We start from the raw sequence: 20,255 nt of genomic DNA, 5'->3' as shown, positions 1-20,255 counted from the left end.
TTTTACTATGAATTTAACTTTGCCTTCAACTGGCGAAAACTAATCATAATTCTAATTTTAAAGACATGTCTATCTATCACTATCGGAACCCTCGACAATCCATCGTAGATGCAATACTATGTTTATGGAATACGGTTAATACCACAAACCTCGTTCTCCCGGGAAGGCGGTGTTATTTTAAGATTACGGAAAGCCAAAAGAAAAACGAAAACATGTTGATGTAATTATCGAGTCCCCTAATTCTATATTTAACAGACTTGTATTTAGAGAAATACGGTTTGTTTCGCCTGCACTGCGAGAGATCCGACGAGAATTCGAAAGGTACAAAAATAGGCATAACCCCATGCGGTCGCCGACCTCACTTTCAAATCCCGCAAATTCATTATGCCACAGCGCGGTTCAAATACAATTGGTTCTAGCCACGTTCAAATTCACGCGACGAATTCAATGGGTGTCCCACTGAGACGGTCTGCATTAATTGATGGGATTCCCAAAACAACATTTCAATTGATGATCACCGAATCGCGACCAAAGCATTTAATTGCTACCTGCTATCTCAAATTTGATTAAAAAAAAGCAGACATAACGTTTAGAATATATTTAAGGTCATCCCGCATTTGACTTTCGATATGGTATCATCCTTTTTATTATCATTTCCGATATCGTGATACTAAGAGATTAGTTTGGTTAGCAAGAACGATATTTGGAACCTGTGGAAGTACGGAATTTCCTTTTCGGAAAGTTGATGTGATGCTGAATGTGTGTTCGACAGAAGGGCATGTCTGTCGGAACAAATTTCACATTATAACGAACACATTTGTATACAAATAATATCAGGAACAGCTATAGAACATTATTAAGACATACTCATCGATAACTTCCGTCTGTAGAAAACTCATGCTCTCGTCTCACCTCAGTACTTCTCTGAACCATTTGCACAAATTAATTCTGTAATTGACCTTCTGCTACCTCTGTTAATGCCCCCTCCTCACATACTATTTACAAAACTTTTGGATTCCTCATGCGTCGTTTTTTGTTGAAAAAAAAATAAGAACTAAAAGTTCAGATTTTCACGAAATTATATATTTTGACAAGACAATTGTTTCGACAAGACAAGAAACGGTCTTTATCAAATGTGATAATCAAATGGATTTTCATCAAGTGAAACCCACCTCAGTTCAATGTTTGTTGTTGAGTCGAACTTGCTAACGTTTCGCCAATCATCCTGATGGCTTCTTCTTAATTCTAACTTAATAGAGCCTCCTCCTCACTTCAAATGCCCCGACAGGTATTTAAGATTTAGACAACCTCTGAAGAAACAAGATTCAAGTGGGTTGGACATTATAGAGCGTCCGGAATTAGGTGTATTTGATTTTATTACAAATTTGTTTTACACACTTTACACTTTACACAATTACACACGACCCAAAAACTAACGGTCGTAGAAAAAGTATAGAATGCAACACGTTCGGTAAATTTTATAAGTCACTCGTTTATTAAACACTCGCTCCGCTTGTGAGTCAAATACAGTTTACCGCACTTGTTGCATAATATATTAATGGAAATGTCTATTGCCTTGGAATAATTTTCCTAAGTGCATTATGCTACACAACTCTTCATTTCATAGCATCAGATTCGGTTGGGTCTTTTCATTTTGGTCTTTTCGTACACTTTTGTGGCCATTATTTTAAATCTGCAACTTAGGAATTATTACAGTATAAAAGTAATATAACTTTTCCACTGACTTGTAACTCCAACCTATCATATTGATAACTATACTTTGGAGAGGTTATTGAACTACAAATAATAGACTTGCAGTGATTGATTGTTAGAAATTGCATCCAAGCTTTTGTTTTTGTAATAGGAGTCGTTATTAGCGGATTCTAAAATGCCCCACTTTTCCAGGCTGCTTGAAGTTGGCTAGGATATATTCGATTTTTAAGAGTGATCCCACTTCCGATCATAATAAAAATTATCGTACGATTGCGATCCTTGCAACTTTTCAAGAGCTGATTTGTGCTTGTCTCGCTTGTCAGATCAAAATCGTTATTTCACCTGATCATGGTAAGGTAATATAATACTTCTAACTTAGTAGAGCTGCATATATTGCCAAATCTCGAAAGAGATGACTGTACTGCTAAATCTTCCGACCGCAAATTGAGTAAGACCACTTTGTTCAACTCTTAAACACTTGTGCTATTCGTAGCTTTCGTTTGTCCAACACATTGATAATCAAATCATCCTTTAAAATGGTTGGCTTATATTTTCTAGTGTTGCTATTAGACAGTATTTTTCATTGATTCCATAGTCTGGGTACCAATTTAACTATTCATATTCGACCTCTTGAGTATGTTTATGCAACTCGTAATATTTCTTGCTTTTAGACTAGATGGTGTATATCCAGAGAAAAATGTTGATATTAAAACATCAGGTTTGATATTCAAAATATAAAATTTTTATCAACTTATTTTTACATAAATCTTTGACTCTCCTAAATGAATTTCTAAGTTCAGAGGTTAATGATTTTCCGAACGAAGTTATACAGCTTGATTAGTCCACAGTGATATTTTTAATGATCTTTTAGGTTATTATTTATTACTGTTACTACTTGCTCTTATATTTTATATGCTGTTGTTTTGGTTTCCTTCTTTTTTTATATGTATGCTATTGAATTGATTTTTCATATATTGCTTTGTAACTGCTGAGCAATTAATATATTAATCAGATCGCAGTACCCTTTATTTTTCTGAAATATCAAATAATCTTCGAGTTCAATATTTTTAGATGTTAACTTTTATTGAAGTTATAGTGTATCCATTCCGGAAGCACAATATTTCTTCAATCTTCTTTCTAAACTGATTTAATTTGAAAGTCTTAAGTTGTGAATATGAGCAATTGTTCGTATGGCAGTGTAAAAGAGCCGTAAGTAGTGAAATTATATTGTTTGCTCCATAATAAGCCATTTTGCGTCACCCAATTCATAAGAGATACCGGTTGGTATATCACGATCTTGAACTGTACGGGTATTTATAATATTCATTAAAAATTGAAGACTATAAAGGAAGCAAGGGGTATATTTGTTGCGAAGCCATTCAATTCGAGGCTTTCGGGTAATCCGCCGCTCAGAGATTTATTTGCATTTAAACCATTAATACATAATTCGTGGAATAGTACGGTGGTGTTTGAATGTTCTGTTTTTCATCCTATTTCTAATATCAGAAATGGGATAGTACTGACGCCGCGTTTGTGGACTGTTGCGCGTTGTGCAGATCAAAATCGTTTGCATTGTTTTGTGCCGTCAGAGAGTGCGAGTGACGCAACGCAAGCTCTTATTAGTGAATTAGTGAAAGCTTTGCAGTCGCAGCGTTCCACCGAGTATGTCGACTTACCATTTTTCCGACCCGAAGTGAACAAATCTGCCAAATGGATAAGTCAGGTTGAATCTTTCAAAAGTGAGTTGTATTGGTCCGATGTACAAACTTTACCTAAGATTGGTCGATTTTTGTTAACTGATGCGAAAAGGTGGTTCGAACAATGGGACCCAAAAATTCGGGAATGGGTAACATTTTGCAAAGACTTTCTTGAATTATTTAGTGCGAAAAGGAGTTAAGGCCGTTTGTTTGTTTGCAGCAGGAGTTAGTAGTTCGCGTGTAAACACGTACGAAACTTATGTTAATGAAAAATTAACCAAATTAAAATGTTTACGGGCCAAATGCCAAGGCCATTGTGAATGGAAACTGTCAAACAGTTTCTGAACTTATAGTATTTTTGTCATCTTTCGTGAAACCGTTACTTCCAATAAAAGTGATGATCCGGGAGAATCGACTCAGCAATGTTTTCAGTGCGGTAAATTAGGGCATGCCAGAGCAAACTGTAGTGCGAAAAGATCCAGATTAGAGTACCTAGGACGGGAAATATCTGGCGAAGGTATAAACCCAGGACTGGCAAAGATTCAAGCCTTAAGAGATTTGCCTATCCCTAAGAACCTGAAGGAAGTAAAGCAATTTATGGGGCTTGCCGGATACTTTCGGAAAGTCGTACCTGGATTCGCTAGTCGCACAGCCAGCATAACAAGTTTAACAAAGCAAAGCGTTCCGTTTGAGTGGAAAGAAGAACATGAAGAAGTCAGGCAATACGTAATAAAGCATTTGATGTCCAGACCACTGCTTGCCATCTATTATCCAGAACTGACTACCGAATTACACAATTGCACATTACAGCAAATTGATTCAAAAAAGTGATGATAAAATTAAAGTTGTTGCCTACGTTAGCAAGACGACAACGGATTATGAAGCTAAATATCACTCTTATGAGTTGGAAACGTTGGCCATAGTTGAAGCATTTTCGCGTATACCTCCTCGGTATAAAGTTTACCACGGATTGCAACGCTATAAAAGCGACGTCCAATAAGAAGGACCTGATTCCACGTGTTGCGCGATGGTGGATTTACCATCAAGATTTCAACTTCGACATAGTATACCGCAAAGGAAGTAGCCTATCTCATGTGGATTACTTGAGCAGAAATCCAGTGACTGTTCGCCGAGTTACTCATGATAATTGGGCGTATATTGAACAAAAGGGGAACGAAGAGATACGACGTTTGCTTGAACGACTGAAGGAAGGTAGTTTAGACGAAAAGCAATATGTAGAAAAAGACGAAATGCTCTATCACCGACACTTGAATTCAGACGGAACCGAAAATTTGTTTGGGATTATTACGGATTTTTCACGATGAACAATGCCATGTAGGAGTTGAGAAAACTTACGAATCGATAGCTGAATATTTCTGGTTTCCTCGTATAAGGAATTTCGTTAAAAGATACATTAAACACTGTGTAGTGTGCGCAGTAAAGAAAACGAGGACAGGCTCTTTACAAGAATTTATAAGCCCGATGGAGAAACCCATTGATCCCTTCGACACATTGCATATGGATTGTTTGGGGTCCCTTCCTCTGTCACATATTGGTAATAGTGGACTCATTTACCAAATATTGCATCCTTTTGCCCATGAAATCAGTTACTACTTCAGAAACTCGTGAGAAACTTCAAAGTATATTAGCTTTGTTTAGTACACCCAAAAGAATAATTATGGGTGCTGGGACATTGTTTAAAAAGAATATTTCCAAAATATTTTGGGAGAATGAAAAATTGAGTATCACTTCGTCACCCGAGATGTACACCGCGGTAATGGACAAGCGGAGAGATACATGAGAACCATAAGAAGGGTTGAAACAAGAGTTCAGTCAGAATGGTCAAGTGGGCTATGGAAGATTCAGTTAATCTTGAATACGACAGTCCAAAAATCTTCCTCAGACTACACCTTTACAGCTTTTTTTATTAATCAAAAGCTCGACGCCCTTGACCCAAGCCCTTTTGAAAACAGTTAGTTTAGATATGGGACCACTACGAAGCAGAAAGTTAGACAGGCAACGTGTAGCTGAGAGGTTATCATCAACACATAGTATGGAAATTATTAATGGAAAACGAAAGGATAATATCCATTTCAACGGTAGTGATTTCGTGCTGATGCACAGAGATTCACAAATGCACATAAGCAAGGACAGCTATGAGAGGCCCCTACGAAATTGTTAAATGTTTAGCTCACAACCGTTATGAGATCAAAAAAGTTGGAACCAAAGCCGTGAAGGAGCAGTGGTCATTAACTTGCGATATGAAGGACATTTTAGAGTTCCTAGAAGGAGATGACGAGGTAACTCAGAATGTGTTAGGTGAGTTACCTCAAAACTTTATTTGTCCTAGTTTGGTCTCTGTCCCGATAGTGATAGAGCCAAGTGGATGGCTGAGGTCTCCACAGTATTTTTGGTTGGTTTTGTTTGGTCTCTGTTCAGATAGTGGTAGTGCCAAGTGGATGGCTGAGGTCTCCACAGTATTTTTGGGTTGGTTTTGTTTGGTCTCTGTCCCGATAGTGGTCGAGCCAAGTGCATGGCTGAGGTCTCCACAGTATTTTTGGTTGGTTTTGTTTGGTCTCTGTCCCGATAGTGGTAGAGCCAAGTGGGTGACTGAGGTCTCCACAGTAATGAAAACTTTGGTCAATTTAACAGGTTAACTTTTTCCTTTCCGGAATTAGCTCAGCAGTGAGGCGCCGAGATCGCCGTTGTCAGTATAGCCGCGTTAGAAAAGCGCCGAACTTTGTTATGACATCTTATTTACGGAAGTATTGGTTTTACATAACTCGAGCCTCCGCCGGTTGCCCGATTTGAGGCACACAACAAGTATTACGATGACGCATAGTTTTTAAAGGTCTTTTTGTGGGATGATCTGGTTAGGAGCGAATATTTGTTGCGAAGCCATTCAATTCGAGGCTCTCGGGTAATAGGCCGCTCAGAGACTTATTTGCATTTAAACCGTTAATACATAATTCGTGTAATAGTACGGTGGTGTTTGATTGTTCTGTTTTTCATTCTATTTCTAACAATATCTACTTTTTCATTGACATCCTCACAGATATTTTTAAATGGCGGTTGAGTAATGAAATTAGGGGTCCTCATATATTGTCAAAAACTTAATAATATTATCTCGATCTTTGGGCAGTATATCCAATTTAGAAGTGTTTGCACTGTTTTTGTCATTCTCGTTGGAATAGATATAACTTGTTTTAGTTTCTGTCTCTGTCTGTCTCTAGATGCGATACCAGTCGGTTCGTATATGTGTGATTTACCTCTAACAATTTTACATTCACATCCCCACTGCAAACAATCGCATCAGCCATGACCAAAAATTGCGAAATAGTATCCCCAAGTTTATCCAGAAATAAAGAGAAGCTTTGTCTTTATAATCTGTACATAGACCCTGTTCAAAATATGCTTTCGTTCGACTCTAAGAGATCTAAGATTATTTTTAATATATACACAAATCTGGGTAATTCCAATAAGGCGAACAAGAGTAACCGCTTGTGAGAGTTTAGTGGTGAGAGTGGTATATGAAACGCCAGACCGTAAGCCCATTTGTCCCGATTTAATGAAATGAAATAAACAACAATCCGAGGCCAACTTAAAATCGACGCTCAGGATAAGCTCCTAAGGTATTCCGCTTTTTTTTTGGTGCGATTGCGTCTCCTGCCGCATTCCGGTGCGCGTGGTGACGTCACTCGGTACGCACCCATACCCGTTTTTGTTCTCAAGTCGATCCCAAATAATCGCGAAACGCCTTATTAACGGTTTGCTCGCGGCGGCGCGGTCAATTGTCATTTTTGGGCCTATCTGAATTACAAATGAACAAAATTAAATCACTAGTTGCGATGTCACACGCGTCGCTTTTTTGCTTTCGTTATGAATTAATAATTTCATATCCAAAGGCATGCGGATTGAAGTGAATTCTTAAGAGGATTGAAGCAAGCAATTTGAAACATATAGTTAACAAATTTTTCTGCTCCTGTCTGTAAAATACCTAATTACATACCGATCTAGCGTGCGGGAAGCGTCACTTTACCACGTCAGTTTCGTTTAACACGAATCTGAGCCATTTCGGACATTTCGCGATTTTACCGCACCGGTTTGGGAGCAATCGGATGATTTCGGAGACATTTCCCACGCCTTGACGTTTGTCAACTCTGACGGCCGTGTCAGTGAATGTATTCGTGTTGTTTTGCAAAAATGTGCATGCAAAAAACTAAGGGTCGTAGAAAAAGTATAGTATGCAACACGTTCGGTAAACTTTTTAACTAACTCGTGTATTAAATAATAATATAAACTCGTGAGTCAAATGCCGTTTACCGCACTTGTTGCATAATATATTATTTCAAACTGGGATGGAAATTTTACTGATAAACATAGTTGGAGTTAAAGGGTGGTCAAAACAATTTAAAGAATGTGTTTTTTATTTATTTTGCTTGAATAAATATTTTTACAAATTTCGGATCAATTTTAACTCAGGTTGAAAGACATAACAAAAACACTAAATTTCGCTTCCGCTTGGATCCTGCATCAAAATGTACTTAATTTTCACTAGTACGGACCGGCGGTTAATCAACGAATAAACATGCACTGACATCCATAGAAACAAATTGTGATAGAGAGTGATCTTCCCTGAGTTACATATTTACATAGGTATTTATATTTCTATACAGTGAGATTTTTCCTTCATTTTTCAAGAATTGGATGAATCCATAACGGTCCGACTTGTACACGAAGCAAACTATTTAAAATGGTAAAATGTCACTATAAACTATATAGCGCACACAGGAAATAAATTACCAGGCACAAGTAAGGTTTAAAGTTTCGTCTCGATTAACGTTGCGCCAGCGCCCATATTCGAAGGAAAGGAGGGTACCAACCAAACAACCAAATCTAAGGAAAACTAACCAACTATTCAATACCACAGGGTAAAATAATCACTAACCGAACCTGTCCGCAACGTCATTCAGTCCATTTTGTGCGTTGCAAGGCGTTGCTATCATATTATTTAATAAAATAGCCAGTAGAAGATGCCCTCAATATAGCTTTGATAAAATTGACATAATCGAGACTTGAAGCATAAATGCATCAATATAACCTCTCCCTCCTGAATACGGGATCGCTTTCATACCATGTTTATTTAAATAATTAAAATTAAAATTTTACCTCCTGAACTGAACTGAACTCTCCTTTATTTTTTTTCTCCTATTATTATATCACAATTTCGCCCAATTAACAGGTCATATGCGGAATCGATTTATTCTTCCCGCTACGCAATCTGATTTCGGGCTATCCGCAGCACTGCTTCAGCTCTGCAGACCATAGTTACATGAAGTATTTCAAGCATACGATAAAAATGAAAATACCTGTTTGTTTCTTTTAGACTATAGTAAAGCTTTTGCTACGATAAATCATAAAATTTTATATACAAAGCTTAAGCATTTGGTTTGAACTTCTTCCAAAGCTATTTTTCCAATCGATTTCAGGTTATTTTGTTAGATGTAAAGCGTCACACACAGTTGGCGCACGTAACTGACCCCGTCACTCAGGGTATATCGGGTCCCATTTTTTCTCTGTATACACCTTTGAGTTTTCGAAATTCATTAGGCAGTATTCAACACATCAATACGCCGACTATATGATATACGTCCTTCAAACTGCACAATTACGAAACTGCTGCTTGCAAACTTAATGAGGATCTTTCGGTGATTAGTAAAATTTCCACTGCTCATAGATTAATACTTAATAACTCTAAGGCATAGTTGGTTATTTTTGACTTGAGCTTTGTTATCGCGCTTATTTCAAAATAAAACTCAATGGGAGTGATGGTAGTCCTATCAAAAAGGAAAAATAAATAGGGCTAAGCTAATATTATGATTTGCACTTTGCACATTTATTTTATACATACATAAAAATATAAAATTAAAACATTGCCATACTCTGGTACTCTCACCTATTAATTATTGTAGTGGTTGAAATTTATTTTTATCGTTCGTTATACAAAATATTCAAATGTCGGAAATGTTTGTGTCAGAAACTTATAGCCGGTGCAAATATGCATAAAGGGCTACCTAGGCATTGCGAGCTTCTCGGAGTTCCAAAACATATATACCTGTTTTCAATATGGCTTTTCTTATCAGACCCCTAAACTTTTCAATAAACTCCCAGCTGATGTGGGGGGTGCTCCAACAATTTCTGCTTTCAATAAAGGATTAGATAACTTTATTATTCTAAAACGCCTTAACTGAACTGACTTACTTTATATATACGTGTATGTATATTTTTGTTTGGTTTTTATTTTCTCTTATTTTTTCTCAAAACTCTAACTGCTGACTATTTTCGATGTTCAATAAGAAATGCAGAAGTATGTTATCATGTAACATAAATGCCTTACACAATAACCGTATTTATTTATAACAATACGTCCATTCTTGCAACGCATTGTGCGATATAATTAATTTATCGTCGTTTTTCATGCCGGTCGCTTGCAACAAGCCGCCATTACTTTACGCAACGCGTAAAAGTAATAGCCCAATCATGCGGCCTAGTAATATTAGGTAACAGTTTCTTTCTAACTTGCACGGTTCCTGCGAAATGGAAAAATAATTTTGTCGGCGATCGCAATTAAAAAGACATTCCATCGAAGTACGCGGCCTTGCCAAAAACAAAACAACCTCGACGTGGCGGCGGCGAATCCGATATTGCGGCGACCTCCATATATTCCGGACAGAGAAAGGTAGGATCCGGATTGCTGCCTCCCCGTATATGTCACACATTGTTGTTGTTAAACGAGCATCCTGCGTCGTTCCTACGTAACGTTCATTTACTAAATGTGTTTCAATATCGTAGATAAACGAAAAGCCGCCCTTGTCGGCTTTGTTCCGACCGGCCAGCAAAGCGTATTTCGTACATCTTGAGTTATAACGTCAAACATTTATTCTAAGAAACGACAACGACATATTGAGAGGCGTTGAAAAAAAATTGGCTACATAGACAAAATGGGCACAAAACCTTTTCCATGATGAAAGAGACGATTCAGCTCCAGACCTGAATGTCATGCAGGAGGAAAATATAACTAGAGAGGAGCTTGTGCACGCCACAAAGGCTCAGAAAGCTGGGACAAGGTTCATGCTGAAATATTAAAATTAATACCAGAACAGGATGGGGCCGGACTAACGATTTAAATGTTATGCACCACAAACTAATGAAAATCCCTAAATCTAGTTGCATCCACAAAAAAGTCGCCTTATAATAGATAAACTATATTGGAATCAAACAGCTGAAATCAACATTAATCTGAATACATCCCAATAAATCAAAATAAAGAGAATTGTCCAGAAAGGTTGCATACTATCCCCACTTATTTAATATATACTCGGAAGAAAAAAATCGAGTTGATGAAGAAACAAAAGAAATTAAAATAAGTGGAAACCCAATAACTAAAATGCGGATGATATAGTAATACTGTCTGATAACATAATGGAATTAGAGTGTTTAACGGGCCGTATGACGCACCACTGTGAACGGCTACACATAAAACCCAAATCAAACTCTGTCTCTTCTTTCAAATACCTGGGTGACACGGCGAACGAAATTTGCGCCCCCGAATTGAAGTGAAACCAAGATGGAGCAGGCTAGGCAAATATTTATAAGCATGTAGAAACTGTTCATCAGATCTAACCTTAACCTACAACTTAAGATATGAATGGTGCGTTATTACACAGTTCCTGTTCTGGTATATGGTTGCGAGTATTGTGCCTTAAATACACAACTAGAAAATTGAGAAGAAATGTTCTCGACAGGGTAAATCATTGAAGGGAGTTGCTGTTTAATATTATAAAATGAAAAGCTTCATATTTGGGACATAGCATGAGAGGCGATATATTCAAGTTGTTGTCAAATTGGCCAAGATTCGTAATTGAAAAGTCATCGCAGATGACTTGGTTCTACCTCTACCGCAGCATCTAGGATTATGTTAGTCATTTCGATCGCAAGCGCATGTGAAAAGTGGAAGCCTAAAAAAGTACCTACCTATTCATATTCACTTGCCGATTTTTGGCACACTGGTGCAAGTAAATGACAGTTCGTACTCTGACGTTTATCGTTTTATATTGAAACCTCAGCGTGTGTAGCGATTCGTCGGACGATACGTATTGGCCTGCAGGCCCAATTTTTGTTTGGCTAATTATTTTACGTCCCATCTATGTCAAATAATAAACAAGAAGGTTAACCAGTCAAAAAGAATTGGCACGTGCTATTATGACAATTGTTACTCTCACATAATTCTTGTTTTTTCACGACTTTCGTTTGCATGTATCATTTTATTTATTGACAGGTGGATATCCTGACTTTATATGTCTATGCAAAAAATTGTGGAGTGCGCAAGCTCGTAACAAAATCCTTTTTTTATATCCATACTTATTTCGGTGTGAAAAAAGCTAAAGCGATTTACAGGAACGCCAAATGCATTTTGCACGATACATCTAGCCCTGCTAAGGCTGAGTATTTCTTGCAAACATGATATACACTATAAAGAATGTTGACTTTTGAATATTTAAAAGACGCATCTTTTAGGGCCACAAATATCCTCTTCATTGTAACTAGAAAGGATGACAGAAAACCAAAGAAACATTAGAAATACTGAAAGGATATCGAACTTCCATTGTCTTTATTTTTAACTTACACAATGTTTCGGACAGTTGTATCACTACCCGTTATCAAGTGTAAACTGCCAAACATTTATTAACGTTTAGGAAGATCTGATGAGTATCACTTTAAGAGGCATTTTGGACCGTGGTCAGCCAAATTTTAAATAGCTGAATGATAATTTGTTCATTTATGCTAGTTTTATCAAGACCAAAAATGAAAAAAGAATAAACGAAGCCGCAGAGGTATTGTCAATCTGGCACCTATCAGAGAACTGTTGTGAGAGTGTTAAAAACAAACAAATCCCACCCATATAAGTAGTCAGTAACTTAAACGGTACATCCTGACATCGTGACTTTTGTAGGCGGTTTCCATTGCCATATTTCATGGACAGAAAAAATAATATTTACCAATCGTAGCATGCTTAATAGCTATAATGAACATTTATAGTTGCAAGAAAGCCCAACAAATCAAGATTAGGTTTATTGTTTGGTGTGGTGTTGTGAGCTCAACATTTCTTGAACCATTTATTTTCGGTGGTAGTTTAACATTCGTCCGTCATATTTACTTTCTTTAAAATGAGTTTGAAGATATGCTGTACAATTTAAATTTACATACTCGTCAAAATTTTCAGTGGCATCTACATTATGGCGTCCCACTCCGTAAATTTCAACTAGATAGCAATTACCTCAATAAAATATCTCCCAAGTGTTGGATTAAAATAAACGCTGTTTTATGGCCACTACGAGCCCTTGATTTTTCGGTTTTAGACTTTTTCTGTGGGGAGCTATAAAAGGTAAAATTTACAAAAAAACCTCTGTTTCAAAAAATGAACTTTCAGCTGTTGTAAATGAGGCTTTTAATAATATTGATTGGCGATCTGTAAGAATGACAACTAATTCAAAAGATGCAGTGTATGCATTCGTTATAATTTTCGAAAACCTTTTGTAAACACAAAATAATTAATTATGCTAGCATAATAGTAATAATCTATATTTAACAATACAATAAAGTTTGTAATAAAATTATTAATTTAATAAATATAAAATCTTATGTTTCCATTAAAAAAATTTTTTGCATGTCAAAAATGACAAGCGCGCAAAAAAATATCTCCATTTATTGTAAATAAAATTTCATAAATCTTTTGTTTTTTTTATTTTCTGCTACAATTAATATTTACGCAGCTAGGAGCAATTTTTTGAAAAACTAAAAACTTTTTTGAGTAGAGCTACAAAATCGCAATTTTGCTATTCTTATTTATACTTTACAGAGTGTTTTGTCGAATACTTGCATATTTTTTATTTAATTTTCAACTTTTGGAGAATATCGTCAGCACATACTGAATTTATCGTACAGAACAGTGCCATATCAAAGTCACGAGCGTCTCGCCGGGGCCGCGATGCGCAATAAACCGTTTTACTACCATAACCTCGATATTCCGATTTTACGAGAGCCGCCAAAGTGTATTTTTTTAAACGTTTTTCGAGTCTTTCTTTTTGCGGGATTGAGGTTACGACCAATCAAGCCAAATCCCGACCTCCGTTCCATCTTCCGCGAAATGTATATATACGGTTAATTTCAAGTTGTTATTTTATTCCGATCGTAAAAGGTTTGATGGTAATGCCGGTATAGCTTTTACGGCAATAGTGTGGTTTATTTTATTATACAAGTAGGGGTTAATCCGGTCAAATTAGACATAAAAATATTACTTAATGAACTAACAAATAGCTCCAACAGAGCTGGATTTTTGTGGACACCTTGAGTATACCGATAGGAATAACCTACCGATCCCATGTTTGCAAAAAACGTTATTCAATGTCAAGGTAAATTGGAAACCATAACATTGCCTATAAATGATCCTTATATTTTTTGTTCTAGGAGTCACCATCTATAAAACATCTTTATTCTGAAAGTCGAGGGAGTCACATTCAACATCATATCACTCATCACTCATCACTCATCACTTAATATAAGTAAAAATGCCTATTTGTATCTCATATACCTATGAACTATATAATTCTCAGAATAAACTTAATAAAGACGGGAAATGTCTTAGTCTTGATCGATATCTATCCCATTCCGCTTGACAACGCTCATACACTTGCTTTTTTAAAATAATAAACCTCACTGGGTATAGAAATCCTGAATTTTTAAGCACGAAAGGTTAGCAAACCTTCTTTAAAAAATCCCTCTTCTCTTCCAAAATGGCTCTCTTGGCATCTCCTGAAAGCACCTTACCTACCATAAAAGCTTGGCAAGCACTGGTTATCTTTTTTTTCTTGCCAAATAAAAGATTTGCTTTTGCTCTTTTTGGTACTGATTTATGCTTGCCAAGTGTTTTCGTTGCCAGCACACAAATTCATCGCCTTTTAATAATGTGACTGTTAAAATCGACTTTGAAAAATACAAGTCGGAATGAAGTAATTATAGAAATCGGAGCTACAGTTGTCATAATCAATAATTTATATCAATATAAATAATCATCATACAGTAAATTTGGTGTTCCTATGAAAAAATGAATCCTGGAGGAAACCACGTTAAAACAAACGCGTCCAGCACAAATTTGTGTGGACATGAAGAATGTAACTCCTTTCCGAGAAGAATCCAAAAACCCGAAAATCTTGGCTTCTGACCTTAAATAGCGTAAGGCAACTTTTGACGCTTTGTTGATTGAGGACCATGTTGACATTGTTGCAAAAAGCACCAGCTTAAAATTAACAACTACAAAACGAAGTACAATGAGAAATAACCAACGCAGAGAAGCCGTAGGGAAAACATTAGGACAGATGAATAAAACTTTGAATGCATCAAGAAGTTCAAATATCTGTAAGTAAGTAAGACGTACAAAAATCAATATATCCAAAACCATAATAAGACCTATGATGATGAATAGCATTGGTGTCTTCGAAAGTCGAATCGTTGGACAATATATGGGCCAAAGATACATAAACAAAGAACTAAAAGGTCTTTAAGGAGATTCTAATATTGTACGAGAAATAAGTCTAAACGACTGCAGTGGCTGGGACATGAACAGATAATATCGAAAAAGACTTAAGGGTAATGAATACTGATGACCCCCTAAATTCTATAGCAGACACACAAAGATGGAACAAAATAGCGGAAGTGGAAAAAAATCCACCCAGGGTTGCGATCCCTACAGCAGTAATAGCTAACAGCAGAATATTTTTTTTGTATTTTCTAGCAAAGAATTTTCAAGAGGCAATGAATAATATGTCCTTATTTGACGGAGATATCAACAGTCGATAAGAACAGCAACCCCGCGCACGATGTCTATGTTTTTGTAATATAATGATTCTAACAGCCGAACCAACTAAGAGCAGTTGTCAACAATGTTGTCATCGTTTGGAGGTGAGGCGATCAATACGTTAAGGTTAAAAACAAGTGCTCTCCAAGTCGATGGCGGTAACCATGGGCAAATAATTGATCAGAAACACGTTCGGAGTGCCGAATTAATCTCGCAAATCAACAAAAACGCCGGAAGCACTATCAAACAGTCGTACATTGAAATTTTACACGCATATATCTTGGTTATGTAAGCGCCTCGCCTTAAGCAGCCGACGAATGCAATTCGATCCAACAAAAACGACCTTCACTTTGTTATTTTTGCCGTATGCGATTTTTTAAGACATCCAAACCTCTTACGCGTTTTTCAACGAAAACAGTTTACGTCTACAAAAATTGTACGCTACGTTATTATCTATAACACAAAACAGTATCATCTCCCCGGTCGATGTAAATGTAAAGGTGTTGCAGTTCAGTTAACAGTGACTCTTTATTGCTATCTATCTAGCTTTCTCCAGTGAGGCGTTCTATAGAATTTATAAATATTTTATTCGTTCTAATTACAATTCAATTATGCAATCTTTGCAGTCTTTACATATGGAAGGTTCTTCTTTATTAAGTTTTTATCCAACCACCTGTTAGAAACACAACCTTACAACTTTAAAATAGCGCAATCAAAACGTAGAATTGTGTATAATACCAACCACTCCAAAAAGTGTAACACAAAACTAAATAAACGTTAAAAGTTATCGATGCTTAAAATATGACATAAAAATTAAGAATTACAATCTACAATAAAAAGAAAAAAATCCGTAATTTTGGTGTGACATCAGCATGTTTGCTAGTATTGTTAAGATTGAGACGCCACTTTAGATGAAGTTATTCTTTATTTAAAATTTGTGTACGAGGTTTTGTCTTTAAGAGTTGAGTAAAAGGGCCCGAGAGTTGTTGTTGTCAATTTTAAAGTTTAATTTGCTAAAGGGCTTCACAACAACTTTTTCATATATGTTTAGTTTGCAAAATTTAATAACTTTACCTACTTCGTAGAGCAAGCATTTCGTTGGAAATATAACTATTACGATCTACAAGTATTTTTTTCAAGATCTGTAGGTTTTTATGACCTAAAGTGGTAAATGTTTCCGATTATTTTTTTTAAATCCAAGGCAGATATTGTTGTTGTAGATTTGACCGTTACTGTCGACTTCTCATTACAATCGACTATAAAACCACCATAAAACATTATCGCTTTGTTTTTTCGCCAGGTATGGCGAGAAACAGAGGCGAAACAGCGCGGTGGAACTCACCGGTATCCAGCTTCTGTCGGCTACGGCATACCAACTCAAGAAACCCTACCAACAACTCCTAATTCCAATCACCATTTACATCGGTATGGAACAGGCGTTCATAAGCGCTGACTTCACGCAATCTTACGTATCCTGCGCATTGGGTAAGCAACTTTTTTTTTCATTCGTCGGTGCCATATGTAATGGTTGAACCGTATGCAATTTTCCCTGCCCGCAACAAAAATGTCGGTATTGTTTATTGTCTAACTGAGACTGAAATGATAGCCCTCTAACGGCGTTTTGGATATTGTCAAAGTGAAATTCAATTATAGTCTGTTTTAGAAAGGTGTAGAGTAATAGAACCACAATAGTTATGCAAAGAGCAACAGAATGACCCAACGCATACTTGATTTAATTGCAAAATTCTCTCTTTTTATCGAATCCAGGTGGTACCCGAGATTGAATCAAATCAATCAATCAATCAAATGCTTTTGTCTATTGTTATCCACTCACCGACACTGAAAATTTACCAATTTGGATATTAAAACTAAACTTGTGTTTCTTTTAATAGAACAACCTGTGTATCTTGTAATAATTTAATAGTCTAACTATATGCTTTTAAAAAAATGTAACAGATAAGAGATATTTCAAAAAAAGCACACATCTTTTTGTCATTATTTCTGTAATTAATGTAAAAGAAATCTGTATTTTCCATTACTTACTCAAAAATTAAATTGAAATTAAAGATCTGTGTTATATTCTTTGGAAAAGCTAGCAACAAGTCAAATAAAATTATTAAAAGATATGTAAGGTGGTCCTTTAAAAACCCCAAGTTATCACAATTTCTGACTACACCGCTGTATCTAAATATCCAGGATAACTATGACATTTCTGTTTATGCCGCCATTCATTTCATGAAAAGGACTTGGGTCGCGAAAGACGCAATACTTTCTTTATTCATAACAAAGATACGTCGTAAAACCATAAAATATAGAACGCACTGTCCATAGTGTTATGTCCGATCGATCAAGTAGTTAAGATCCCAGATTTGTATTTTTGTCATTAGCAAATAATTTCATCGTTTTTCAGCAAAAGTGTATTACGGTTATGCTTTTTCGAGGTAAAATCCATATTTTTTAATGTGGTGCATAAAAGTTCTATAGTTATCAACGGAATACTGTCATCAACACATCTTATCCAGTCGAGTCATTCGGAACCATCGGTCAACAGTTCCCTATAAATTAATTTTTTTTTTGTGTTTTTTGTGTTCTGTTACAAATATTATCAACAAACTTAGAGACAAAAGTTGCTTATAGTGATTTGTACTTTTAAAATATTATATTATTTTATATACAGGGTGTTTTTTTTTTCGTGTGAAAGTAGCAACTTTCTCTCTTTAAATGGATAAAAATTAATAAATAAATAAAAAATGCATATTAAACATTTTTTGAATTTTTTGAATGAAATACCTATATGGCTTCAAAGCTTTTCTTATGTATTTGGGGTTGATTTCCTTATGGAAGGGGATCTACTATGATAATCCGTATTGATGATTTAAAAATAAAGTAGTACAAGGTAGGCCAAAAATTACCTTAAAAATTGAAATGACAAATTCGTAAAGTCATTTTTTCAAATACCCCATCTTCATGATTTTGTCGTATTTCACATTTAAGCAAATTCTAATAGTAAATAAGACAAATTGAAAAAACAACATTCAGAAAAAATATATAATTATTATTATATAAAATTATGAAAATGAGGTATTTTATAGAAATACATATTTTTTAAAACATTTCTAAAATTTTAAAATTTTTCTGTTAATCTATTAAAACAGGGTTTCTTGTAAGTTTTTGTCGGTCGAGTTTATTTTCCACAAATGTCTAATTGTTTTTCATAAAATTTGTTCCATTTCTAGACATACGACAATAAGCTTCCATTTTTTTAGTGTCCCATAGTTTTTTTTTCTGTCGTGTTTCGCCGTTATGTTCTTGGGCAATTAATGGCCGTTTTGCATTTTTGCAATGGAAAACGTTTTATTGTTCATATTTCAAAAACTCCAAGTTTTTGAAACAGGGAACCTTATACAAAATCACTTTTTTTAAAATTGATAGTTGTAAAATGGGGTATTTCCATTTAAAAAAATGACTTCTAACGTTTTTTCATTACCATTTTTGTTAGTTTTTTATTTTGAAAATATCAACACATAACAATTCTATATGGAAATCAATCCCAAATATGTAACACAGGCTTTCGGTTGGATAAATCCATAAAATATACAGGGCGTTCCATTTAAAAGTGGTTACTTTACTATTTTATTACTTTATACTTTTCTGAAATAGCACATATATCCATATATCAGTGCTCCATCAAAGTGAACATAAGTGTAATTAAATAGCAATTTTTTCAATGTCAACTGGAGTTTGAATCTCACTCCTAGATAGTTGCGATGACAGCTTCTAATAACATGCAGAATAACGTTTTCAAATGAAAGTACAAATAAAAGTTAAAAATGTCTTTTTGACTATATAAACGCCGACACGAGTCTCCATAAGGTCAACTACTAACCACCACTTTCATTGTTATTTTTATTCTTATTTTAATTTTAGTTTTTATTTGCACGTATAAACCATCCTTATGTCTATACCGAATTAATACTCGGAATAGCTGCGTTGTTATGCGTTATGCAATTTTGAGTCCGATGGGTATTTCCTAGTATAATTAAACATTTCGAATTGTTTGGTTATGCAATGGGTGGAATATGGTTGCCGGCAAAACATTTGCTCAACATTAAACGAAATTTCTCTGTATCCAGGTGTATCGAATGTAGGATTTGTCATGATCTGTTTCGGAGTGGTGAACGCACTCTGCAGTTTGCTGTTCGGCAGCGTCATGAAGTACGTCGGAAGAGTGCCGATAATGATTTTGGGCGTGTGCGTCCACGCCGGTCTACAAGCCTGGCTCCTCATCTGGAGGCCCCATCCGCTCACCCCGCTCTCATTCTTCATGGCTTCCGGGCTGTGGGGTGTCGGCGACGCAGTGTGGCAAACTCAAGTCAACGGTAACATAAATTTTTCAAAGAAATATTATTTAGAAACCGCATGGATTCCTCTGAGGTTGGTTGTTGATGAAATAGCACTTTCCACTTGCACATTTGCCACTGGGTTTGTTTTATTGTATTTTTTCGTTGCATTTTCAGTGAAATCAATTTTAATTTAACCAATTTTTAAAAAAAATATTGAAGTAAGTCCCAGAAACGTTCGAAATCAATGTATATTTGACATAAACCAACAAGCTTTACACAGGGGGAATCCTGCACACATGCCTTATCAACAAAATATAACTGAGTTTGCCGGAAAATTCCAGACTTTGCTAAAAAACATATTTTTTACAATCTTTGCTAGCGTTCTCCATGTACGTATGTATGAAGTTTTTTTTTCAAAATATGCAAATGATTGTTATGTTGAATATTTTAATCGACTAGGTGTTAGATGCTCCTAGTAGGTGTTAGATGCTCCTTGAATGAACATCTTACCAATAGGACTAATACGTCTACAAAATGAAAACTCAACGTTTGCTTGAAAGTGGTAGATACTGATACTAAAAGGATGTC

At 35.7% G+C, this 20,255-nt stretch overlaps 1 protein-coding gene across 5 annotated transcripts in view; it reads left to right on the top strand.

The window, feature by feature from the left end:
- Nucleotides 1–20,255, top strand: part of LOC132698212 (UNC93-like protein) — a 122,491-nt gene that overhangs the window by 88,982 nt on the left and 13,254 nt on the right. For all 5 annotated transcript variants that reach the window (XM_060664160.1, XM_060664162.1, XM_060664164.1 and 2 more), the window contains exons 5-6: nt 16,625–16,809; nt 19,458–19,703. In XM_060664160.1, the coding sequence (XP_060520143.1) occupies nt 16,625–16,809; nt 19,458–19,703 (431 nt within the window). The remainder of the gene's footprint in view (nt 1–16,624; nt 16,810–19,457; nt 19,704–20,255) is intronic.

This window comes from Cylas formicarius, unplaced genomic scaffold, assembly GCF_029955315.1.
Source record: "Cylas formicarius isolate icCylForm1 unplaced genomic scaffold, icCylForm1.1 PGA_scaffold_2__14_contigs__length_35257938, whole genome shotgun sequence".
Taxonomy (NCBI): Eukaryota; Metazoa; Arthropoda; class Insecta; order Coleoptera; family Brentidae; genus Cylas; species Cylas formicarius.
The sequence above is the reverse complement of the archived record's forward strand: the minus strand, read 5'-3'. Positions and strand labels throughout refer to the sequence as shown.